We start from the raw sequence: 26584 nt of genomic DNA on the forward strand, positions 1-26584 counted from the left end.
ACTGAAATCTTATGTCCTTTGACCAGTGTTTCCCTAATGTCCCCCAAAAATTCCATCTCTGAAAACCAGCATTTTCTGCTTCTGTGAGTTTGATGACTTTTTTTTTTTTTTTGAGACAGAGTCTTGCTGTGTCACCAGGATGGAGTACAGTGGCACGATCTCCGCTCACTGCAGCCTCTGCCTCCCGGGTTTGAGCAATTCTCCTCCCTCAGCCTCCCAAGTAGCTGGGACAATAGGCACACAACACCATGCCCAGCTAATTTTTGTATTTTTATTAGAGATGGGTTTCACCATGTTGGTCAGGCTGGTCTTGAACTCCTGACCTTGTGATCTACCCGCTTTGGCCTCCCAAAGTGCTGGGATTACAGGCATAAGCCACCATGACTGACTTTTTTTTTTTTTTTTTTTTTTTTTTTTGAGACAGAGTCTTGCTCTGTCACCAGGCTGGAGTGCAGTGGTGTGATCTTGGCTTACTGCAGTCTCTGCTTCCCGGGTTTGAGCAATTCTCCCTCAGCCTCCCGAGTAGCTGGGACTACAGGCATGAACCACCATGCCCAGCCAATTTTTGTATTTTTAGTAGAGACAGGGTTTCACTATGTTGGCCAGGATGGTCTTGATCTCTTGACCTCATGATTTGCCCGACTTGGCCTCTCAAAGTGCTGGGATTATAGCCATGTGTCACTGTACCCAGCCAAGTTCAACTTCTTTATGTTCCACATATAAGTGAGGTCATATGGTCTTTATGTGCCTGGCTCGTTTCACTGTGTATAATGTCCTCTAATTTTGTGCATGTTGTGAAAGGATTTCTTTTTTGAAGGCTCAGTAGTATTCCATTGTGTATCTCTACGGCATTTTCTTCATGCTTCTGTTGATGGACACTTAGATTGATGTCCTATCTTGACTATTGTGAATAATGATATATTAGCAAATATTTCAAAAAAGACTGACAGTATAAACAGTTGTCTTCCTGTTTGGTTCTAAGCAAAGGGATAACAATAGTCTCAAAATGCCAGTGCTAATGAAATGATGACTTTTTTTTAGTTTGGCTTTTTTTTTTTTTTTAAACATTATCAACCTTGTTTTTATCTTTAAAAATTAATACATTGGCTGGGTGCAGTGGCTCATGCCTGTAATCCTAGCACTTTGGGTGGCAAAGGCAGGAAGTTCACAAGGTCAGGAGTTCAAGACCAGCCTGACCAACATGGTGAAACCCTATCTCTACTAAAAATACAAAAATGTGGCTGGGTGCAGTGGCTCAAGCCAGTAATCCTAGTAGTTTGGGAGGCCAAGGTGGGTGGATCACAAGTTCAGGAGTTTGAGATCAGCCTGACCAACATGGTAAAACCCCATCTGTACTAAAAATAAAAAATGTAGTCAGGCATGGTGGCACATGCCTGTAATCCTAGCTACTCAGGAGGCTGAGGCAGGAGCATTTCTTGAACCCAGGAGGTGGAGGTTGCAGTGAGCTGAGATCGTGCCACTGCACTCCAACCTGGATGACAGAGTGATACTCTGTCTCAACAACAACAACAACAACAAAAATATGGTGGATGCCTGTAATCCCAGCTACTCAAGAGGCTGAGACAGGAGAATCACTTGAACCCAGTAGGCGGAGGTTATAGTGAGCCTAGATTGTACCACTGTACTCCTGCCTGGGTGACAGAGTGAGACTGTCTCAAAAAAAAAAAAATTAATATATAAAATAAGGCCAAGCATGGTGGCTCATGCCTATAATCCCAGCACTCTGGGAGGTGGGAGAATTGCTTGAGGCCAGGAGTTTGACACCAGCCTGGGCAACACAGTGAGACTTCATCTGTACAAAAATTTTAAATTTATCCAAATGTGGTGGCGCATACCTATCGTCCTAACTACTTGGGAGGTGGGAGGATCGCTTGAGCCCGGAGGTCAAGGCTATAGTGAGCTTTGATTGTGGCACTCACTCAAGCTGAGTGACAGAGTAAGACTGTCTCAAAAAATTTTTTTATATGTGTAAAATAAGTAATATACAGTGGTATACTCACTGCTCAGCTTTTAAAATAAGTGTCTACATAGTTGAATCCCTTTTGTGTATCATTTTGCAATAACCTTGTCTCCCTTCCCTCAGAGGGAACCTTTATTTATTTATTTGTTTATTTTGATACAGAGTCTTGCTCTGTCACCCAGGCTGAAGTGGCACAATCTCAGCTCACTGCAACCTCTGCCTCCCGGGTTAAAACGATTCTCCTGCCTCAACTTCCCAAGTAGTCGGGATTACAGGCATGCATCACTATGCCTGGCTAATTTTTTGTATTTTTAGTAAAAATAGGGTTTTTCTATGTTAGCCAGGCTGGTCTCGAACTCCTGACCTCAAGTGATCTGCTCAACTCGACTTTTGAAAATGTTGCACTTGGCCAGGCGCAGTGGCTCACGCCTGTAATCCCAGCACTTTGGGAGGCCGAGGCGGGTGGATCACGAGATCAAGAGATCGAGACCATCCTGGTCAACATAGTAAAATCCCGTCTCTACTAAAAATATAAAATATTAGCTGGGCATGATGGCGCGTGCCTGTAATCCCAGCTACTCAGGAGGCTGAGGCAGGAGAATTGCCTGAACCCAGGAGGCGGAGGTTGCAGTGAGCTGAGATTGCGCTACTGCACTCCAGCCTGGGTAACAAGAGCGAAACTCCGTCTCAAAAAAAAAAAAAAAAAGAAAATGTCGCACTTTAGCCTGGGTGACAGAGCCAGACACTGTCTCAAAAATTTTAAAAAGCTGGGTGCAGTGGCTCATTCCTGTAATTCTAGCACTTTGGGAGGCCAAGGTGGATGGGTTGCCTGAGCTCAGGAATTTAAGACCAGCCTGGGCTAGCTACATGGTGAAACCTCCCCATCTTTACTAAAATACAAAAAATCAGCTGGCATGGGTGGTGCACGCCTGTAGTCCCAGCTACTCAGGAGGCTGAGGCGGGAGAATCACCTGAATCTGGGAGGCAGAGGTTGCAGTGAGCTGAGATCATGCCACCGCACTCCAGCCTGGGTGACAAAGCGAGACTCCATCTCACAAAAAGAAAAAAGCCTCTTGCTCTAACCAGTTTTTTCCTTTTTTAGTTTCTTAGCTTCTCTCGTCCTGGAGTCCCATCTTCAGTTGGAGATGAAGGGTCAGCTAATTTGAAATCCCACCCAAAAGTTGTATTTCCTATTCAGTCTAGGCTCAGCTCCTTGGTGCCCATCTATGCTCAGGGCTGCCTCACCATCTTGGTGCTTACTGGGGAGCCCTCAGTGTGGTGGGGAACCGCCCTGGCTCTGGAGTCTGAGTCGGCTTCAGGACCCAGTGCTGCCACATCCAGCTGTGTGACTTCACTTGCCTTCACTTCTCATTTGCCTTCGCTCTCCTCCTCTGTGAGATGGGGGTGGTGATAGTGCATGGCTCTTAGAGTAGGGGGCTTTGGTGAGTTCATGCACAGAGGATGGCAGAAGAGTTGGGCAGCGGTTTCAGTGCCCCAGGGGAGGCCTGGAGGGCAGTGAGAACAGCCTCAGGCTCTGCATCCATGGCCAAGCCTTTTGTCCATGTTCTTTGCTTCTTGTTGCCAGAGAAACCATAATACTGTCTTATGTCAGTTCCTAGGTCTCCAGGAAACTTTGGGAACCAAAGAGCCCTTTGAAGGGCTTATGAAGGGGATCTGTGGGTCTGAGAGGGAGAGGGTGAACAAGGTGTCTCTCTTTCAAGGGAAACTTTGTTCAGGTGCCAAGGAAGAATGGGGACAGTCAAAAAGACACAGCCCAGTGAGAAAATGGGCCAAGAGGAAACCCAAATGGCTCATGTAAGAGGATGCTAATCCTCACTGGTAATTAGAAAAATGCAAATGAAACCAGCAGGAGTGCTGTTGGCAGAGACTGCCAATAGAGGCAGAGGTTGGCTGTTTCTTGGTGCTGGTGAATGCGGGGAAATGAGTCCTCCCACGTCCTGCTTGTAGCCCCGTGAATTGGTGCAGGCATTTTAGCCACGAATCTCAGACCTTCTGACCTGGCCATTCCTCTTCTTGATATCAATCCTAGACAGGCACTTTGTATATGCCCAGCAATGTCTATTGCTGCAGTGTTTGTAGTTGCAAAACATGGGAACAGCCTCATTGTCCGGAGGTGGTAAGGAGAGGTTAAAAATGACTAAGGCATGTTAAGAGACAGGGAGAGGTTAACTATGCCGTGGCATACTAGAGACAGCAGATCAGTGGTTGCTAGGGGCAGAAGTGGGAGGGAATGGGAATGACTGCTCAATGGTACAGGGTTTCTTTTTCAGGTGATGAAAATGTTGCAGATCTAGATAGTGGTGATGGCTGTGAATATTATGAATGTACTAGTTGGAAGGCTGTGATGGGAGGATGGCTTGAGGCCATAAGGTTCAGGCTGCATGTTGGCGCACACCTGTGGTCCCAGCTATTGAGGAGGCTAAAGTGGGAGGATCACTTGAGTCCAGGAGTTCAAGGTTGTAGTAAGCTATGATACATGATCACAACATGCACTTCAGCTTGGGTGACAGAGCTAGACTGTGTCTCTAAAAAAATAAATTAAAAAGCTGAGCACAGTAGCTTGTGCCAATAATCCCAGCACTGTAGGAGGCTGAGGCGGGCAGATCACCTGAGGCTGCAAGATCAACCTGGTCAGGTTTCTCCAAAATGGAGAAACCCTGTCTATACTAAAAATACAAAAATTGGCTGGGCGTGGTGGCGCATGTCTGTAATCCCAGCTACTCGGGAGGCTGAGGCAGGAGAATCACTTGAACCTGGGAGGCAGAGGTTGCAGTGAGCTAAGATCGCGCCACTGCACTCTATCTAGCCTGGGCAAAAACAGTGAGGCTCTGTCTCAAAAAATAATAATAAAATGAAATGTAAATAAATAAATAAAAAGGTTAAAATGACAAGTTTTTTTTTGTTTTGTTTTGTTTTTTGAGACGGAGTTTCGCTCTTGTTACCCAGGCTGGAGTGCAATGGCGCAATCTCGGCTCACCGCAACCTCCGCCTCCTGGGTTCAGGCAATTCTCCTGCCTCAGCCTCCTGAGTAGCTGGGATTACAGGCACGCGCCACCATGCCCAGCTAATTTTTTGCACCTTTAGTAGAGACAGGGTTTCACCATGTTGACCAGGATGGTCTCGATCTCTCGACCTCGTGATCCACCCGCCTCGGCCTCCCAAAGTGCTGGGATTACAGGCTTGAGCCACCACACCCGGCCGACAAGTTTTATGTTACATATATTTTACCACAATTTTAAAAAATTAATTTTTCCCTCCCTCCTCCCAATTTTACCACAATTTAAAAAAATTAATAACAGAATATGCCAAAGCCATTTAATTGTACACTTTATTTTTTCTTCTAGCTTTATTAGGGTATGTTTGACAAACATAAGTAGTATATATTTTAAGATGTTCATCGTGATGATGTGATACTCATATACATTGTAAAGTGACCACTTCAATCAAGCTAATTAACACATCCATCACGTCACATGGTTGCCTTTTTGTTATGTGTGTGGTGAGAATACTTAAGATTTCCTAGAAGATTTCAAATATATAATACATCATTAATTATAGTCACCATGCTGTACATTTTAAATAGTGTTCAAATTTATATCTCGATAAAGCTGTGTTTAAAAATGAAGTAACACATAAATAAAATATATTATTTTCCTTCCCCCAGAGAAAAACAATATTTCTCTTGATGCAGCAAAATACTGTTTCAGTATAGAGAAGCGTTATTTATTTCAATACAGTATTGAATTCTGTATAGTATTTTCCATACAGAGAAATACAGTATTTTTCTGTAAATGCAGAGAAAAAGAGTGGGAAGGACACCCCTCAAACTAATAGCAGTCAGGTAGGGTTTGGAGGTAGGTACAGGAGGAACTGTAGCTTTATTAGCAGTCATTATTTCATAGTGAGAATATATTCACCTGTTACTTTTCAAATTAGAAATACAGTTTTCTGGGCCAGGTGTGGTGGCTCACACCTGTAATCCCAGCACTTTGGGAGGCCAAGGCGGGCAGATGGTTTCAACCCAGGAAGACAGGAAGACCAGCCTGGGCAAACGGGGAGACCCCCCAACTCTACAAATAATAATCATATTTTAAAAGTCGGGCATGGTGTTACATGCTTGTGGTTCCAGCTAGTTGGGAGGCTGAGACGGGAGGATGGCTTGAGGCCATAAGGTCCGGGCTGCAGTGAGCCATGATCACACCACTGCATTCTAGCCTGGGCAACAGAGCAAGACTCTTAAAGAAAAAAAAATACGATTTTTTGGAAAAGGTAAAGAATCAATAAAATGTAGATAGCTGTGTTTATTGCTTAATGACTTGACCTTTTCCTTTCCTTTCTTTGAAGGATTCTGAAAGACTAATGGAGCAACAAGGAGCACTACTGAAACGGCTGGCGGAGGCCGACTCTGAGAAAGCGGTAACTAAGGCTCCCCCATCTACTGTAGTGGGTACAAGTGGCAAGACAGATCCGCTACAAAGTGTAGTGCTTGGATCAAGGCAGGAGAGCTGGAGCATTTCTCTGGGTCTTAGTTTCATGATATGTAAAATGGCCTGATGTCTCCCTGTCCTGCCTGTTCTGATAGGCTTGTCTAGTTAGTTACTTTCGACCTTGGGCCACAAAGCTGGACACCAACATGAGGGAGGGTAATGATAATGTTGGATTTGTAAATCATCTGTGTCTGTTAAAACTGGATTTTCTTATTTGTATCGTGGATTCAAAGCTATCAAAAAGTACGCACCTTTGGACTCAGTAATCCTAATTCTAGGAATCTCTCCTAAAACACCATGTTCCAGAGTGTATTCATGGATCCCTAAGTTCCTCAAGATGTTAATGGGTACAAGAAACCAAAGGGGAGGTTCCATAGCCAATTAAATTTGGGAAACTATAGGCTGGCCCAAACATAAAGTTCAACAGCTTCTTCCAAGACTTTTTGGAGCCTCTGCTGTATTAATGCTTTTGTAAGTCTCCAAGAGAGGGGAGGGAGATGGAGGCCCATTTTCCCAAGGTGGGGACTGTGGTCTCTGACGCTTAGTCGAAGAAGGAGTAGACAAGCAGCAAGCTTGGCGATAATGCCTAAACCTATTCCCAGCTCAGGAGCCCTTGTTAAATTATGATACATCAGGCCGGGCATGGTGGCTCATGCCTGTAATCCCAGCACTTTGGGAGGCTGAGGCAGGAGGATCACAAGGTCAGGAGATGGAGACCATCCTGGCCAACATGGTGAAACCTCGTCTCTACTAAAAATACAAAAATTAGCTGGGTGTGGTGGTACGTGCCTGTAATTCCAGCTACTTAGGAGGCTGAGGCAGAAGAATCACTTGAATTGGGAGTTGGAGGTTGCAGTGAGCCAAGATTGCCACCACTGCACTCCAGCCTGGTGACAGAGCAAGACTTTGTCTCCAAAAAAAAAAAAAAATTATGATACATCAGTAATTTGAAACATCAAGCCGCTCTTTCAAAAGATACAAAAGATTTAATCACATTGTGGTAAACATGAGATTTTAGGTTATGGAACAAACTAGGCATATGACTTTTTAACCTTCCTATTGTGGTGAGCATGTGACTTTTAATGTGCATTAGCGGTGGTTATCTCAGCATGGGGATTACGGGGTTTCTTTGGAGGATTGTTTTTGGTATGTTTTCTACAGTTAACAGTACTGTTCTTAAATTGCAAAATAAATATATGTTCATTGTTTAAAAAAATTTTTTTAATGCATATGTTAGGTGCTTACTACCAGGATCTCTGACATGCGTCATTGTATTTAGGACATTGGGCCCCAGTGGCCAGGCACTCACAAGTCTCTCTCCTCCCTGGGCCGGGCCTCTTTGCCTTTCCCAGGGGGCACCTGACAGTCTGTGTTCTCTCCCAGCGTCTTCTGTTGCTGCTGCAAGACAAGGACAAGGAGGTGGAAGAGCTCCTTCAGGAAATACAATGTGAGAAGGTATTGTCCCCAGCAGCTGTGCATTGTTATGAGACAATAGAGCATAATGGATATGCAGAGAGCTGGGTTCAAATCCTGCCTCTGGGCTGGCTGCAGTGGTTCATGCCTGTAGTTCTAGCACTTCGGGAGGCCAAGGCAGGAGGATTAATTGAGGCCAAGAGTTTGAGACTAGCCTTGGCAACACACGGAGACCTCATCTCTACAAAATAAAAATTTGAAAATCAGCCAGGTGTGGTGGCACGCACCTGTAGTTCCAGCTACTCTGGATGCTGAGATGAGAGGACTGCTTGAGCCCAGGAGACTGAGGCTGTAGTGAGTTGTGTTCACGCCACTGCACTCCAGCCTCAGCAATAGAGTGATACCCTATCTCAAAAAAAAAAAAAAAAATGGCTGGGCACATGGCTCACACTTGTAATCCCAGCACTTTCGGAGGCTGAGGTGGGTGGATCACCAGAGGTCAAGAGTTCAAGATCAGCCTGACCAACAGGTGAAACCCCATCTCTTTTAAAAAAAAAAATTGTCGCCGGGCGTGGTGGCTCAAGCCTGTAATCCCAGCACTTTGGGAGGCCGAGGCGGGTGGATCACGAGGTTGAGAGATCGAGACCATCCTGGTCAACATGGTGAAACCCCGTCTCTACTAAAAATACAAAAATTTAGCTGGGCATGGTGGCACGTGCCTGTAATCCCAGCTACTCAGGAGGCTGAGGCAGGAGAATTGCCTGAACCCAGGAGGCGGAGGTTGCGGTGAGCCGAGATCGCGCCATTGCACTCCAGCCTGGGTAACAAGAGCGAAAACTCCGTCTCAAAAAAAAAAAAAAAAAAAATTGTCAGCCAGGCGTGGTGGTGGCTCACGCCTATAATTCCAGCACTTTGGGAGGCCAAGGTGGGGAGATCACTTGAGGTCAGAAGATCAAGACCAGCTTGCCTAACATGGTGAAGCCCTGTTTCTACTAAAAATACAAAAATCTAGCTGGGTGTGATGGCACACACCTATAACCCCAGCTACTCAGGAGCTGAGGCAGGAGAATCGCTGGAGCCCAGGAGGTGGAGGTAGCAGTGAGCTGAGATTGTGCCACTGTACCCCAGTCTGGGAGACAGAGTGAGACTCCGTCTCAAAAAAAAAAAAAATTGTGCCTTCGGCACTTTCTCTGTCTCTCTGCAGGCTCAAGCAAAGACAGCCTCTGAGCTCTCTAAATCCATGGAGTCCATGCGTGGGCATTTGCAGGCACAGCTTCGGTCCAAAGAGGCTGAGAACAGTCGCCTGTGCATGCAGATCAAGGTACCTAGTGGCCCCACAAGTGGGGAAAGAGGAGGCAGGGGCCTTTCAATTTGATGATAGTGGCCTGGCCCAGGTATCACACTCAGGATGTATGCCTCCAAAGGTTTCTGAGGCAGCTGATGACAAAATACTCAGGCCTCAGAGACACTCTAGGACAGTGGCAAGAGCAGTGGACAGAGACCCAGAAGGTATTGGGCATCCTTCCCAGACGTGTTGGAGCTGTGTGTCATGCCCCCAGGCCTATCACTTAATCCCTTAGCCCTCAATTCTCCTAACTACCCAAGGGAAAGGGATGATCTCTTTGTAGCCCAGGGGTCCTCTGAAGTCATAGGTCTGCTGAGTGACCAAGGAACTTTCTCTGACCACAAGATTGGGAGTTCAGGGAAGGATTCCAGAGCAGTTCTGACCTAATATCAAGACCCCGTGGGCTGACAGGTCCAGGGAAGTGTCGTGGAGAGCTGGGAGGGACAGTGTCTGTGGTCCAAGTTAGGGGAGGCTCACACAGCTGAACACCTGTTTTTTCTCTTCCGCGTTCCCTCTTTGCTCTTGCCTTTTCCTCCCTTTCTCCTTCATCCTCTGCTTTGCCTTCCCATGGCCTTCTTGTCTCTCTTTCCCTCTCTGTCTCACCCCTTCCCCTTTCCAGAATCTGGAGCGCAGTGGGAATCAGCACAAGGCAGAAGTGGAGGCCATCATGGAGCAACTGAAGGAGTTGAAGCAGAAGGGAGACCGAGACAAAGAGAGCTTGAAGAAGGCCATCCGAGCCCAGAAGGAGCGAGCCGAGAAGAGCGAGGAGTATGCCGAGCAGCTGCACGTGCAACTCGCCGACAAGGTCACAGGCCCTGGGTGCCCAGCTCCTCACTTGCCCTGAGGAGGGCTGGGTGATGGTATAGGGGTGGTCGCCCAGATGGATAGTGGAGGGTTAGGTGGATGAGGGACGGTAGTGGTGGAAAGGATGGATGGCTGGGGAGGAGGGAGAGGGAGTTAAGGGGATCAAATGGGTAAAAGCTGGATGGGTGGGTGTCTAGAGATGATTGGAGGCTTTGTAGGAGAGTTCAGCCACATCAGCTTTGTGGGTGAGAATGATGATTAAGAAAGGATTTGCAAACAGAATGCATTTGATTGCCAGAAATCTGGGAGCACTACTAGCCGGGCTCCCACTGTCACTCCCAGTGCCCTCTAGATAGGTGAATTGCAGAGTGAGGTTTAGGTTACTAGGGTGAGAGACAACCTAGGATGAAACCACTTCCAGCTCCCGGCAGCCTCGCACTGACACTAGGCTGACAGGCCCTGTTGTCTCGTGTTCCTAGGATCTTTATGTTGCTGAAGCTTTATCCACTCTGGAGTCCTGGAGGAGCCGCTACAACCAAGTCGTAAAAGACAAGGGAGACCTCGAGCTGGAAATTATTGTCCTGAATGAGTATGTCTTAGAGAAGGGGAGGGAATGTGGGGCTGTTGAGGGTCTTGCGGGTGCAGGTGGGAGGAGCCTGGTGGCTCAGGGAAGGCCATGTGGCTGCTTGTGTGTACTCTCTGGGCTGGGGGCTGCAACTGGGGTGTGATGTGGGCAGCCCTGAGTTGGGCTTTCTGATTGGAGCTGGGGTGCAGGCTCTGGCCCTAGTCCTGGGGTCCTACCCTACTATCAGGCACTGGGTAGGGGCTGGGCCTCTCTGGTCACAGAGGCATGGGTCTGACTTTAGCACCTGGGCCTGAGTCTGTCCCCAATCTACACAGTATGGGAAATGGGGCACCCTGGTGTCCTCATTCTTGTTCTTAGGGAATGGGGCAGATGGTGACCCAAGTGTTTTCTCTCTGTTGTCTGCCCAGGGACAGCAGCTGTTTGCCAGTGCCTGCCAGTCAGTAGGTCAGTGGTATGGCATGTGAGTAGGGGGCAAAGGGGGCCCCAAGTTGCAAGTGACTGAGCTGACACCTTTCTGGCCACTGGTGAAGTGAGCAGTGACCATTCCATTATTCTCATTTGTTTCTTCATTAATTGGAAAATCATGTGTTGAGCATCTACCAGCTACCAAGCTGCTGTGTGCTGGCCATCAGGGTTACAGCAGTAAGAAGACACATGCATTTCCTGCCTTCTACTCTGTAGAGGAGATAGGGCTACAAGAGGCATCGACTCCCTGGACTAAGGATAGGTCATGGGGGAGCTCATGTAATCTCCCAGGTCAGGAAAGTCTCTTTTACTATATTCAACTCAACTTAGCAGACATATTCTGAGAACCTGCTATGTGCCAGGCTCTATGCCAGGTGCTGTCCTTAGGGAGTTTTCTGTCTAGTAGGAGAACATAGATAATTAAGACAGAAGCATACATTGTACAAGTGAGGGGTCGAGCACAAGATGTCTTGAAGTCTGAACTGGGTTTTTAAGGATGAGTAGGAGCTTACCAGGTAAATTGGAGTTGCCAGCAAACTGATGTGTTTGCATGGGTCTAGTTATTGTTCAGTGGTGGACTGTAATTGGTCAATACTGAGAGCACATATTGTGCAAAGATTTTATGATGGGTCTGTGGTCAAGATAGAAGAGTAAGCACCTGTGAGCCCCAGGGCTCCTCTTGAAGCTAGTCTTTACTGTTTGACTGATAGTCTTGCTGAGTGACTGAGAGAGCAGGAGGGAACAGAAGGGTTTGGTGGGGTGAGCAGCTGGCTCCTAAGTTGGTTTCTTTCTCTCTACTTGTACCTTTTCCTAGACCATACTCATTGCCATTCCTGCCTGTGCTAGGTGGGTGTTCATACATGAATGAGCCAATCATGGCACCATTCCCCTGCTGGGGGGACAAAAGCCCAGAGTGCTCAGAGCCCTGGTGGAGAGGAATGCCTGGGTAATAAACCCTGACCACCAGCCTGGGAGTCCAGAAAGGGATTCCAGAAGAGTCTGTCCTAACACCAAGATCTGATAGGCAGAGAGATTCAGGGAGGTGTCATAGGGAGTTGGGAAGGGGATCACATCCCTGGTCCTTGCCTTCAAAGACTATCTTGGCCTTATGAGAGGATCAAGATGGGTCCACATCCCTCTCTCTCTCTTTTTTTTTTTAATGGAGATAATGTCTCGCTCTTTTACTGAGGCTGTAGTCCAATGGCACAAGCATAGCTCACTGCAACCTTCAACTCCTAGGCTCAAGCAATCCTCCCGCCTTGGCCTCTCAAAGCACTGGGATTATAGGCATGAGCCACCATACGCAGCCCACACTTCTCCTAATAAGTCATTGCTTACTGTTGAATTGTAGATGGTTTGTTAGAGGGAGTGGTATGGGAGACACATCTTAAAGGACGTCATTCCGAGGTGGGTCAGGCTTGGGACAGCACCAATGCCGAGGCAGGGCAGCACAGTTACTTCTCAATGTGGAGATTGGGGAGCAGGCAGGCAGTATGTCTAGTGGTGAGAACACTTGATCCCACACCACACGAAGACCCGGGCTCTTTAGAACCTGTGTAATTGATTCTCTCTGTGTGCTTTCACTTTGTGACCTTCCAGCCGGGTAACAGATCTTGTAAACCAACAACAAACCTTGGAGGAGAAGATGCGGGAAGACCGGGATAGCCTGGTGGAGAGACTACACCGTCAGACTGCTGAGTATTCTGCATTCAAGCTGGAGAATGAGAGGCTGAAGGTTTGCAGTGAGAGCTGGGGACCAGGCAGCTGGGTGGAGTCCAGCGAGCTGATGACCGGGTCCTGTCTTAAGTGGGCCTGGGGGCATCTTGACTAAGAGGGAGATAGAAAAGCCTAGACACTGCACCACAGTATAGTCCTCCGTTCTACTGTCGGTGGACAGTGCAGTGGCTCAGGCCTGTAATCCCAGCACTTTGGAAGGCCAAGGCAGGTGGATCACTCGAGTCTAGGAGTACAAGACCAGCCTGGGCAACATGGCAAAATCCTGTCTCTATAAAACATACAAAAAGCAGCCGGGTGTAGTGGCACACACCTGTAGTCCTAGCTATTCAGGAGGCTGAGTTGGGAGAATCACCCAGTAGAGAATGCAGTAAGCTGAGATTGCGCCATTGCACTCCAACCTGGACAACAGAGATTCTGTGTCAAAAAAAAAGAAAAGCTTGGATTCAGTTCCTCACTCTGCCTCTTCCTGGCTATAGGACCTGAGTGAAACATTCCATGCCTCTTCCTTAGGAAGAGGAAATGAGGTCCTTGTGAGCATGTGGTAATGCATGTGAAATGCTTAACATGACACACTCAGCCTGCACACATGATTTAGACTCACTTTGAGGTTAACGTTGGCTTCCTTCAGTGCCACCTCATTGGCTCTCCTGGGGGCCTGCTGGACCCCTTCACAGGCATTAATTCTCGCTTAAACTGACCAGCCTCCCAGTAGTGTGATGAATATCCCCATTTGAAAAGAGAATAAGGGACCGGATGTGGTGGCTCACGCCTGTAATTGCAGCACTTTGAGAGGCTCAGGCAGGCAGATTACCTGAGATCAGGAGTTCAAGACCAGCCTGGCCAAGACAGCAAAACCCTGTCTCTACTAACAATACAAAAACGTTAACTAGGCGTGGTGTCGTGTTTGTAATCCCAGCTACTCAGGAGGTTGAGGCAGAATTACTTGAGCCCAGGAGTCGGAGGTTGTAGTGAGCCGAGATCACGCCCCTGCACTCCAGCCTGGGCAACAGAGTGAGACTTCATCTCAAAAAAAAAAAAAAAAAAAAAAAAAAGGAAAGAAGGAAATGAGAATAAGGAAACAGGCTGAGAGAGAGGTCAAGTTTCTTGCCAAGATTTTGCCCTAGGAGGTATCGGAGTTGGGATTTGAACCCGAGTCTGACTCTGGAGCCCTAGCTCATAACCTTGCCATACCCTCTTCCAGCCTGCCAGGGGTGAGAGGCACCTGAACAGAGGTTGACATTTCAGAGACAAGTTTGATTTTGCTTTTTTGTTGATCTGGGCAGTAATATCCAGCTTCATTTTTTTCACTGATTTTGTTTTTTTGTTGTTAAGATTGCTTTTAAGGGAAAATAGCATATGGAAAAGTACACAGATCCTAGAAATTTTATAAAGTGAATATACTTTGTCCATCTATCATTCTGACTGAACGTTGCCTGCACCCTAGTGACCTTTGTTGTTACTAATACTCCTGTAAAGGTAACTGCTAGCCTGTCTTCTGTCACCATAGATTAGTTTGCCTGCTTTTAACTATAGAGATTTGAGTAGTTTGAATACCCCTGGGCCTGGCTTCTACTCTACAAGTTTGTTGAGTCAACCCTGTTGTTTGTAACAGTTTTTTTTTTCATCCTCAGCACTCTAGGGTATGTGTTACGTGAATGCACAACAGTATGTTCCTCCATTCTACTGTCAGTGGACATTGGGTTTCCATAGTGTTGCTGTGAACATCTTTGTATGTCTTTAGGTGTACACATTTGGTGCATCTTTATTGTTTATATACCTTGAAGTAGAATTGCCGGGTCATCACAGGATGTGCATAAGTCTATATTTGATAGATGTCACTGAATAGTAAAGTATGTTACTGGATAGTAAAGTAGTTACTAGTAGATGCTACTGAATAGTAGTTACTGGTAGATGTTACTGAATAGTAAAGTAGTTGAACAAATCTATACACCTGTCAGTGGTAAGTAAAAGGATAACAGTTGCTCCTTGTCTCCTTGGCAACACTTGGTATTGTGTGTCTACTTTATGTTAGCCACTCTGGTGGGAGTGTAGTAGTATTTCATTTGTTTACTGCAATTTTCAGATAAAAGTAACATCTAAGTGTTAACAATTATTGAGGAGGTCAGGCATGGTGGCTTGCACCTGTAATCCCAGTGCTTTGGGAGACCAACACAGGAGGACTACTTGAGGCCAGCAAGATGCCATCTCTACAAAAAAATTTTAAGCCAACAATTATTTATTTAGGGGATTATAGTTTGGTGCATCTGTATAGTGTATTACAGTGTGGCCGTTCAAAATGTTTGTATATTTTCCTGGTATATATATATATTTTTTTTTTGAGACAGAATCTTACTCTGTTGCCCAGGCTGGAGTGCAGTGGCGCTATCTGAGCTCACTGCAACCTCCACCTCCCAGGATCAAGTGATTCTCCGGCCTCAGCCTCCCAGGTAGCTGGGATTATAGGCATCTACTACACGTCCAGCTAATTTTTTGTATTTTTAGTAGAGATGGGGTTTTCCTATGTTAGCCCTGCTGGTCTCAAATTCTTGACCTCAGGTGATATATCTGCCTTGGGCTCCCAAAGTGCTGGGATTACTGGTGTGAGCCACTGTGCCCAGCCTTTCTTAATATAATTATAAAAGTTAAATATGCTCATAGTAAAAGTTCAAAACATTACATAAATGTGATATAGAAGTGAAGATCTCTGCTAGCCATGAACATACATTTTTCTAGATTTTTCCACCAGTACTAACATATCAAGCACATACACATCTATTCATCCATCCATTATTCTGTCACTTGCGTTTCTGTTTTAACCATATTTATGGACATCTATTTAGGTCAGTTTTCTAAGCTTTATATTATAAGTGACTACTACTTATTTTTTATTCATTTGATAAACCATGATTTATATTATCCCATCTAAGATGAGTATTTGGTTTATAAGAAGACATTTATTTTTTAAAATTCTCACCTCTATTATAAGTTGAGAGGATATTTATTGACTTGAGAAGCTCACAACACATTGTTTTGTTTTGTTTGTTTGTTTTTGAGACGGAGTCTCACTCTGTCACCCAGGCTGGAGTGCAGTGGCCCAATCTCGTCTCACTGCAGCCTCTGCCTCCCAGTTTCAAGCCATTCTTCTGCCTCAGCTTCCCAAGTAGCTGGGGCTACAGGTGTGTGCCACCACATCCAGCTAATTTTTGTATTTTTGGTGGAGAAGGGGTTTCACCATATTGGCCAGGCTGGTCTTGAATTCCTGACCTCGTGATCCACCTGCCTCGGCCTCCCAAAGTGCTAGGATTATAGGTATGAGCCACCGTGCCTGGCCCATGACATATTGTTAATTTAAAAAGTATGTTATGGCCAGGTGTGAGGCAGGTGTCTTATTTGAGATCAGGAGTTTGAGATCAGCCTGGCCAAGAAAGTAAAACCCCGTCTCTACCAAAAATAGAAAAAAATTAGCTGGATATAGTGGTGTGTGCCTGTAATCCCAGCTACTCAGGAGGCTGAGACAGGAGAATAGCTTGAATCTGGGAGGCAGAGGTTGCATTGATCCGAGATCATGCCATTGCACTCTAGCCTGGGCAACACAGCGAGATTCTGTCTCAAAAATTAATAAATAAATAAAAATCAAAAGTATGTTACATATAACCTGGCAGATCCCATGGTGGAGAAAAAGTATGTTACGTAGCAATAAGTATAGTATAGTCTCATTCTTGTTGATAGAAATGAAAAAGTTATGCAGCTATAGATCTATAGCTATATCCCAAGTCATTAAGCATTAGGATTAGTGTGTCTTGGTTTTATCTACATTTTCTTTAACGATTATATATTGCTTTTGGAATAAGAAAAAACAGAAGTCATTTATTTGCATCTCTATTCACTTGAGGTGGTAACATTAGGAATCTTAACTGCTCCTTGGTGCTACTTAGGGAAAGTGCTGTGTAGGTAAAGGGCCTTTCCTGGCCAGGCGTAGTGGCTAACGCCTGTAATCCAAACACTTTGGAGGCCAAGGCAGGCGGATCACCTGAGGTTGGGAGTTCAAGACCAGCCTGACCAACATGGTGAAACCCAATAAAGGGCCTTTCCTTTGCTGGTTCCTTGGAGAGAGTTGAGGGTAGGAGTGCCACCTGATCCAGAACCTTCCTGTGGGTTACTCATGAGCCATCCCTTCCAGGCCAGCTTTGCCCCAATGGAGGACAAGCTCAACCAGTCACACCTTGAGGTCCAGCAGCTGAAGGCCTCAGTGAAGAACTACGAGGGGATGATTGACAACTATAAGAGTCAGGTAGGCCTCACTGGGGCCCTGGCCCTTCTGAGCAGTGCTCACCCTGCCCCCATCAGGCTGGGGGCTCCCTACCAGGCCGCTCCCAGGAAAGGTTGAGTATGGAAGATGGATTTCTCCAAAATGTGGCTCTGCCTAAGATGAACCATCTGTTGTTGTTCCCTAGGTGATGAAGACCAGATTGGAGGCTGATGAAGTAGCTGCCCAGCTAGAACGCTGTGACAAAGAGAACAAGATCCTTAAAGATGAGATGAACAAAGAGATTGAGGCGGTACTGCTCCCCTTCCTTGCTTTCTTCCCCTACCCAATTCCGTATCTAACTCTGACTGTGAGTCTGTTCCCCTTGTTTGCCTTTGACCCTACCTAATTAGGGCAACAAAGATGAGCTAATTTTCTTCATTTTATTCTTTTTAAGATCTGATGGTTTTAAAAGGATGAACTAATTTTCTCATTGATGGGCTCATCCACCCCACCTTGTGCCTCTCTCTCCTTTGTCTCTTTCTTGCCTCCTCTCTTCTCTCTCTCATGCTACTGTTTTTTTTTTTTGTTTTTTTTTTTTTTTCTCTTGGTTTTCTTCTATCTCCTTTTCAATTTCCCTAAAACAACAACAAAAACAAAAAACCCTCTTGCGGCGGAGCACAGTGGCTCATGCCTGTAGTCCCAGCACTTTGGAAGGCCAAGACAGGTAGATCATGAGATCAAGAGTTGGAGACCATCTGGTCAACATGGTGAAACCCTGTCTTTACCAAAAATACAAAAGTAGCTGGGCGTGGTGGCATGCGCCTGTAGTCCCAGCTACTTGGGAGGCTGATTCAGGAGAATCACTTGAATCCAGAACAGAGGTTGCAGTGAGCCAAGATCGTGCTACTGCCCTCCAACCTGGCAACAGAGCAAGACTCTGTCTCCAAAAAAAAAAAAAAAAAAAAAGGCTGGGCACAGTGGCTCATGCCTGTAATCCCAGCACTTTGGAAGGCTGAAGTGGGCGGATCATGAGGTCAAGAGATCGAGACCATTGTGGCTAACATGGTGAAACCCCATCTCTACTAAAAATACAAAAATTAGCCTGGCGTGGTGGTGTGTGCTTATAGTCCCAGTTACTCGGGAGGCTGAGGCAGGAGAATCGCTTGAACCTGGGAGGCAGAGGTTGCAGTGAGCCAAGATGGTGCCACTGCATTCCAGCCTGGCAACAGTGAGACTTAGTCTCAAAAAAAAAAAAAAAAAACCTCCTGCTCGCAGCCAAGTATGCCAGGTCTTCATCGGCATGTTTATTTCATTCTATATGATGTCTTTATTTTATACCAACCAGAAAATATGTTTTCCATCCTCTTCCCAAAGAGCCTTATTCTTCTACAGATGGCTTGGCTGATTAGAGCAGGGGCATTATCTTAATGGTTACCTTGGAGATGGGTTGAGTCCAGGCTCAGCCAACCTTGAGCAAGTCAAGCCCCTCTCTGGTCCCCAGTCTCTGTCTTAAGTACAGGGATGGACTAAGACTAGTTATTTCTCACCTTTCTCTCTGACCTGTAGCATTGTGACTGCTTTCCTAGGGGCTTTGGAGTTAGAATAGACCTTTTTTATTTATTGTTTTTGAGATTGAGTCTTGCTCTGTTACCCAAGCTGGAGTGCAGCGGTGTGATCTCAGCTCACTCCAACCTCCAACTCCTGGGTTCAAGTGATTCTCCTGCCTCAGCATTCCAAGTAGCTGGGACTACAGGCATGCACCACCACTCCCCGCTAATTTTTGTATTTTTAGTAGAGACGGGGATTCACCATGTTGGTCAAGGTGGTGTCTAACTCCTGACCTCAAATGATCCACCCGCCTTGGCTTTCCATAGTGCTGAGATTACAGACATGAGCCACCGAACCTGGCCTGGAGTTAGACTAGACTTTAATCTTGAGTTTACCAGTTTTTAGCTGAATGCCCTTGGGCAAATGAGTTAGCTCCCTTGATCCTTAGTATCCTTCTATTGGGACAGCATCACCTGTTTTACAGGTTGTTGTCTGAATTAAATGAGCAGCTGTGCAGAGAGCCCCTGGAACAATGCCTGGGTCTTGGTGTATACTGTGTGGTTGCCATTGTTACTGGATAACTGAATGGCAAGCCACTTGCCCAGTGGACAGCAGGGAGTGTAGACCACACTTGTACTGTGGATTTTTCAGGATCCTCCTCCGGGGACTGTGGGTATCCTTCCCCTAACTCTAAAGGACTCTGCCTGGCCCCACCAGCAGCCAGGTCTTTCCCAACTGTGGGTGTTTCCTTCCCACTCCAGGCACGAAGGCAGTTCCAGTCCCAGCTGGCTGACCTGCAGCAGCTCCCTGACATCCTGAAGATCACGGAGGCGAAGCTGGCTGAGTGCCAAGACCAACTGCAGGGCTATGAACGGAAGAACATCGACCTCACAGCCATCATATCAGACCTGCGCAGCCGGGTAAGGGACTGGCAGAAAGGGTCCCATGAACTGACCCGAGCAGGGGCCCGCATACCAAGATGAGCTGCACGCCCCTCATGGGAGGACTACTTCCTTTTTCTTGGCTGCCGCTTTTTAAAAGGAGTGAGCTATCATCAGTGCTGTGAAATAAAAGTCTGGTGTGCCAAATGCCATGTGTTTGCACAAAGTGATTGTAGTTATAGGAGCCGTCACTTGCGTGGAGTCGCTGGGCCCTCATGCTGTTTACCCTCACCCAAGACCACTGCTTCTGCCTGCCTCTGCCTGCATGCTCCGCTGCTCTCCTCAGCTTCACACCCACAGCTGGGAGGTGCCAGCAGACACCGAGCCATAGAATTTATTTTCTATCTTTCTCTTGCTTTAGCTGCTTTTCCTGACTCTTAGATACAATACCTGAGATTCTTTACTGAAAGAAGGAAGCAGTCCCTTTCTCCCAGAAACAGTCTGTCTCTGAGTTACTGGAACCATGCCTACTGCCTCTAATGTCCAAGAAATTACATACCACTCATTTGCAGTGTGACCTTGGACAAGGCTCCTTCCCCACTCTTGACCTGTGTACTTGTGATAATTATAAAAGGAGCTACCATTTTTTGAGCACCTCTTCTGTGCTCCTGCATTCTCTCATTTAATTCCATCAGGGACTTTGTGAGGTATATGTATCATTTTCTCCACTTTACGGAAAGCAGTCCAGGGCATAGAATGGAGAAGTAATTCCCTACCACAGAGCTAATACTTAGTAAGCAGGAACTTAGTAAGCAGTACTTAGTAACCAGCTCTGTCTGGTTCCTAAGCCCACGTTCTCAGTACTCTTACATTGCCTGCCTTCTGCTTTGAACCTGAGCATTCTCAGGACCTTTGAGCCCTGATAGCTGAGGCTTCTGCGTAAAGGAGTCCTCTGGATAAATTCTCAAACTTGCTGACTCAAAAGGATTGACATTTCCTGTTGTCTTGCCTGCACTTGTTCCCCAGTTAAGAGGAGGGTGAGATCAATAGTACCAGCAACATAACAGGTAAAGTTCTGTGGTTGGTTTGTATGGGCCAGTTAGCCCTGCCATCTGTTTCTGCCTTCTCATGTCTGTCCTGGATCCCAGCTGGGCCCGAGTGACCTCCCCTGATGAAGAAAGCATCTTTGTCCTACTTCAGCATCAAACCTGGTTTTTTCCAATGTGGGAGAGCCTGTTGTCTTTGGAGTTGGGCCTAACCTGTCCCTGCTGTCCTCTCTCCTCTAGGTTGTGCACTGAGACTTGGACGCCTGCTGAGGGCACTGTGCCCCTTTCCTGGGTGTGGACAACAGGTCATAGGGAAAGGGGAGGGCTCTAGCTTGAAATTCCTTTGTAAACCAGTCTGTGTTCCTGTCATTTTAGATCGAACATCAGGGGGACAAGCTGGAGATGGCGAGAGAGAAACATCAGGCTTCCCAGAAGGAAAATAAACAGCTGAGTCTGAAGGTGGATGAACTGGAGAGGTTAGAGGCACTTGGTCCCATCTCTGTCCTCTTCCTAGGACCTGAGACTTTCAGCCACTTAGCTGCTTTTTGCTTAGTGTGCGGAAGTGTTTGAGGGACTCAAGGCCCTGGAAGGTACTAGGCAGAGCTCAGAGGAAAAGCTGCTTCCATTTCAGTGGTAAGCATTGTGGGAGAAAGCAAGGGGGCCTCTCAGCCTGGGTAGACATTCCGTGACAGCGTCATCTGGATCAGCCCACCTGTAGACACCACCTGTCCAAAAAGGCATGCCTGGTCCAAGCATGCCAGCAGGGCCCAGTTTGAATGGAGCAGCCAGTACACTCTGGTGGAGGCCCTTCCCCCCCTCTTTTCTGCCCTTTTTTGCCAGTCACCCTTCCCAAGACCTTTCTGATATGACCCTCCTCTTTTTTTTTTTGAAACGGAGTTTCGCTCTTGTTACCCAGGCTGGAGTGCAATGGCGCGATCTCGGCTCACCGCAACCTCCGCCTCCTGGGTTCAGGCAATTCTGCCTCAGCCTCCTGAGTAGCTTGGATTACAGGCATATGCCACCATGCCCAGCTACTTTTTTTGTATTTTTAGTAGAGACGGGGTTTCACCATGTTGACCAGGATGGTCTCGATCTCTTGACCTTGTGATCCACCCGCCTCGGCCTCCCAAAGTGCTGGGATTACAGGCTTGAGCCACCGCGCCCGGCCTTCTTCTCTGTTATGTATGGATTGTTGGAGGCAGAGGTAAACGGTACAGCTTTCAAAATCAGAAGATCTGGCCTTGGGGCCCAGCTCTGCCACTTAACCTCCATTGTGAACTTGAGCAAATCATTTAATTCCTTTGTGTTTTTTTTTTTTTTTTTTTGAGACGGAGTTTCGCTCTTGTTACCCAGGCTGGAGTGCAATGGCGCGATCTCGGCTCACCGCAACCTCCGCCTCCTGGGTTCAGGCAATTCTTCTGCCTCAGCCTCCTGAGTAGCTGGGATTACAGGCACGCGCCACCATGCCCAGCTAATTTTTTGTATTTTGAGTAGAGACGGGGTTTCACCATGTTGACCAGGATGGTCTTGATCTCTCGACCTCGTGATCCACCTGCCTTGGCCTCCCAAAGTGCTGGGATTACAGGCTTGAGCCACCGCGCCCGGCCCATTTAATTCCTTTGAATCTCAGTTTCTTCCTTTTGAGGAAAGGATCAAGGTAGAGTTAATTATCGATCAATCTATCGATCTATCCATCAATTGTCTCGCCCTGTCACCCAGGCTGGAGGGCAGTGGTGCGATCTCAGCTCACTGCAAGCTTGACCTCCTGGGCTCAAGTGATTCTTCTGCTGCAGCCTCCCAGGTATTGGGACCATGGGCACATGCCACCATGCCTGGCTAATGTTTGTATTTTTTGTAGAGATGGGGTTTCATTGTGTTGCCCAGGCTGGTTTTGAACTCCCAGGCTCAAGTGATCCACCCACCTAGGCCTCCTAGAGTGCTGGGATTATAGGCAGGAGCCATCACACCTGGCTAATAATCTTTTTATGGTGGTGGTGTGAGTCTTCAATGATATAATTCTGGTAAAGGTCCTAGCACATTACCTGGCATAGAGAAGCACTCAGTATAGTTTAGCATATGCTATTAGTTAGCTGGTATTGTCCCAGTTTTAAATATGAGGAAACTGAGCTTGGGGAAGAGTTAAGTGACTTTCTCAGCATCACACTGTTGGTACCAGGCAAAGGGTGACTTAGACTCGTGACTGTCTTCCTTGAGAGCTTGTATGAGCAGATGTAAGAGGTGGGCAAGAGTACTCCAGCCCTGGTCCCAGCCTTAGTTTCAGAGGTGAAGGTGCCTGAGGTTTAGGAGGCCCTAAGTGCCCCAGATGGCCAGTGCACTTGCAGGGACACAACCAAGTGGGCCTGGAGGCTCCACCTCTGCTCTGCCCTGCTGGTCTCGGAAATGCAGCTAGATCCTGAAGGCCCTGCAGAGCTCCTTAAATTGGAAGGCATCCTGGAAGTGCATTGAGGACAGTGTGTGTATATCAGGATGGCCGCAGCTGCCCTGTGGCTGGTCATGTAAGATGTTGAGTGGTGTAGCTGAAGTCCCTTTGCTGCAGGAGGCAGCAGTGAACAGTAGAAGCTGAGGGCTTGGGTTTTGGTAACAGACTTGCTAGCTGTGCTGACTTCAGGCCAATGAATTCCCCTCTGAGGCTCAGTTTCTGCATCTCTAACGTGGGGATAATGGTACCATTTTTCTGAGCTGCAAATTGCTGTGTTCCATGTGATGCTATCCACACTTAACACAGCCTACGGTCTGTCTCTGCTTGTGTTCCCCCACTTCACTTTCTTCTCTAACCAGTCCCTCCAGCTGCACAGCTCTCTGGCCGCCTTGCTGATCTGCAGATTTCTTTGGCTTATTCCTGTGGCTCCTTGGAGATTCTTGGCATGATGAGATCCCCAGTTCAGGAGAGGCTGGCAGCCCCCTGACGGGGTGGAACGTAGGTTGGGGTATGCCCAGGATCTGACTGAGTGCTTTCACCTAGGAAACTGGAGGCGACCAGTGCCCAGAATATCGAGTTCCTACAGGTGATTGCCAAGAGGGAGGAGGCAATCCACCAGTCCCAGCTGCGGCTGGAGGAGAAAACACGGGAATGTGGGACCCTAGCAAGGCAGTTGGAGAGCGCCATTGAAGATGCAAGGAGGCAGGTCAGTCTTGATTTCATTAGTGACTAGCTTTGTGACCTTGGGCAAATCACTGAACCTCTCAGCCTTTTTCTCCATCTGAAAAATGGGCACATAGTAGTAGCTGCTTCATGAATTACTTGTAAGGATCACATTTTCATTGTAGAAGGCTCAGCACTTGATACTGATGATTGCTCATTTACTCACTACCTTCTGGAGCCTCACACAGGCTTACCACATCTTAGGTGGTGATTCCTGGAGCACTGAGAAAAGGGCAGGCAAAGCTGGATTCAGGCATAGTCCCTGTATTTAGTTCCTGCTCCGAAGTTCTAGAGAACACAGCCCACACTGACATGCAAGTGCTGTCTACGAGACCAGATAGTGGGAGGGACCCAGCCTTCTCTTCGCCAAATGTTCCCCATGTCTGGTAAACCAGCCTCACCTCGGGGCCTTTGAATGTTCAGGTGGAACAAACCAAGGAGCACGCACTCTCCAAGGAGCGAGCAGCCCAGAACAAAATCCTGGACCTTGAGACCCAGCTGAGCAGAACCAAAACTGAACTGAGCCAGCTGCGGCGGAGCCGTGATGATGTAAGTCAGGCTGGTGGGCTGGGCTAGGACAGTGGGCAGCAGTCCTAACTTCTGTGAGGCCTGTGGTGTTTTGTTGTTACTGTTTTTGTGACTATGACATGGTTTTATTTTTCTCCAGTCATTTTCCTATTCCTTAAGGATATTCTGGATAGATATCTATTTATTTAGAGATAGAGTCTCCCTGTATCTGGTGCGATCTTGACTCACTGAAACCTCTGCCTCCTAGAGTCAAATGATCTCCACACCTCCCCTCTCCCCCCTCAGCCTCCCAAGTAGGTGAGATTTCAAGTATGTGTCACTATGCCCGCCTACTTTTTTCTGTGTATTTTTAGTAGAGATGGGGTTTCACCATGTTGGCAAGGCTGGTCTTGAACTCCTGATCTCAAATGATCTGCCCACCTTGGCCTCCCAAAGTGCTGGGATTGCTTGAGCCACTGCACCCAGACTCTTTTTTTTTTTTTTTTTGTTTTTGTTTTTTTTTTTGAGATGGAGTTTCGCTCGTTACCCAGGCTGGAGTGCAATGGCACGATCTCGGCTCATCGCAACCTCCGCCTCCTGGGCTCAGGCAATTCTCCTGCCTCAGCCTCCTGAGTAGCTGGGATTACAGGCACGCGCCACCATGCCCAGCTAATTTTTTGTTTTTAGTAGAGACGGGGTTTCACTATGTTGACCAGGATGGTCTCGATCTCTTGACCTCGTGATCCACCCGCCTCGACCTCCCAAAGTGCTGGGATTACAGGCTTGAGCCACCGCGCCCGGCCAATTCTTTTTTTTTTTTTAAAGAGTTTCACTGTATCACACAGGCTAGAGTGCAGTGGTGCTATCATAGCTTACTTCAGCTTCAAACTCCTGGGCTCAAGCAAGCCTCTAGCCCCAGCCTGCTGAGTAGCTAGGACTACAGGTGCACACCATGACACGCAGCTAATTTTTTTTATTTTTTGTAGAGACAGAGTCTCACTATGTTGTTCATGCTGGTCTTAAACTCTTAGGCTCAAGTGATCATTCCATCCTGGCCTCCCAAAGTGCTGGGATTACAGGCATGAGCCACTGTGCCTGGCCTTAGAATATTTTCAGAAAGAAACTCCATACCCATTAGAAGTCACTCTGCACTCACCTCCCCCAACCCCCTAGCAACTCCTAAGAAAGTCCCTCTGTCTCTATGGATTTCTGTTCTATTCTGGACATTTCACAGCAGGCCCTGTTTCTCCTCGTAGGCGGACCGCCGCTACCAGAGCCGGCTGCAAGACCTGAAAGATCGCCTGGAGCAGTCGGAGAGCACCAACCGCAGCATGCAGAACTACGTCCAGTTCCTCAAATCATCATATGCTAACGTGTTTGGGGATGGTCCCTACACCACCTACCTGACCAGCTCTCCCATCCGCTCCCGATCTCCTCCTGTCTGAGGCCGCCTATCGAGGGCCTGGAGCCCTGACAGAAGCTGTGGGAACTCAGGAGTTGCCAAGCCATAGCTGGGAAGCCTGGTGGTTTTCCTCTCCCAGTGATAAAATGTGTTCAGGGTCTTGTCCTTAGCTACTAGCTCTAGAAAAGTCCCGAAAGCAGCAGAAGGTGAAGCAGGAAGCACTTGGTTTTCTCCTCCCTGATACAGTCAACCTCATGGAAGTTTTAAAATTTCCTCGACAGACCTTAAATTTACTACTATATTAGGGTACCAGATTTTAACTTCCCATGACTTTGCTCCTTCCTTTCCCAAGAAAATATTTCCACTGGATTTTTTCCACCACTCCCCTTATAGCCCTCGTTGTTGTAGGAATCTCTCTCAGGTTTTCTCTGACCTAAACCAGCAGGAGCTGCTCCTGGGCTGTGAGCACCATCACTTGCTGTTTTTTTCTGATTTCACAAGTGTGGTGTTTTCCCAAGGCTCCCTTCCCGAGCTCAGTGCAAACCTGTCACTCCCGAGTTTCTTTGAGGCTACTTGCCCGCAAGCACTTCACAATAGAACCTTGAGGGCTTGTGTCCATTTGGCCTTTTACAAGTGTAATGCCAATCTCATTGATTTTTCTTTCTCTTTGCCTGGTTTGTATCTCCGGAATGCATTTATTCTTGAAATATTTGTGTGATTTTACAAAAAGGTTTTATAATCAGTTATTTAAGGCTCCATTTGATTATTTCCTTTACCCAACTGCTCCTCATCCCTCCTCTAAAAAATGATAAAGTAAAATGCTGCAGGAGAGCCAGTAGACATTTTTTAAATACTTGGTACCTGAAACATCAGGCTTTTCATTTCATTTTAGCTCAGGTTGGTGCTTTCACATTAAAATCAGTGAACTGTGAGGAGGAAACAAACTGTA

At 47.1% G+C, this 26584-nt stretch overlaps 1 protein-coding gene across 11 annotated transcripts in view; it reads left to right on the forward strand.

Annotated features, from left to right (window-relative positions):
- ODF2 (outer dense fiber of sperm tails 2) overlaps positions 1-26381 on the forward strand; it is a 48133-nt gene extending 21752 nt beyond the window's left edge. For 5 of the 11 annotated variants that reach the window (XM_074395399.1, XM_074395404.1, XM_074395402.1 and 2 more), the window contains 13 exons: positions 6347-6418; positions 7873-7944; positions 9107-9223; positions 9867-10052; positions 10531-10640; positions 12702-12837; positions 17020-17130; positions 17294-17398; positions 19398-19556; positions 20939-21039; positions 23547-23709; positions 24150-24275; positions 25490-26381. In XM_074395399.1, the coding sequence (XP_074251500.1) occupies positions 6347-6418; positions 7873-7944; positions 9107-9223; positions 9867-10052; positions 10531-10640; positions 12702-12837; positions 17020-17130; positions 17294-17398; positions 19398-19556; positions 20939-21039; positions 23547-23709; positions 24150-24275; positions 25490-25678 (1647 nt within the window). In that variant the 3' untranslated portion in view covers positions 25679-26381. Of the gene's footprint in view, positions 1-6346; positions 6419-7872; positions 7945-9106; positions 9224-9866; positions 10053-10530; positions 10641-12701; positions 12838-17019; positions 17131-17293; positions 17399-19397; positions 19557-20938; positions 21040-23546; positions 23710-24149; positions 24276-25489 lie in introns of those variants that run through there. The other 6 variants (XM_074395400.1, XM_039474640.2, XM_003940571.4 and 3 more) reach the window with 2 other exon arrangements.
- Positions 26382-26584: the final 203 nt, after the last annotated feature.

Source organism: Saimiri boliviensis, chromosome 2 (genome assembly GCF_048565385.1).
Source record: "Saimiri boliviensis isolate mSaiBol1 chromosome 2, mSaiBol1.pri, whole genome shotgun sequence".
Classification (NCBI taxonomy): domain Eukaryota; kingdom Metazoa; phylum Chordata; class Mammalia; order Primates; family Cebidae; genus Saimiri; species Saimiri boliviensis.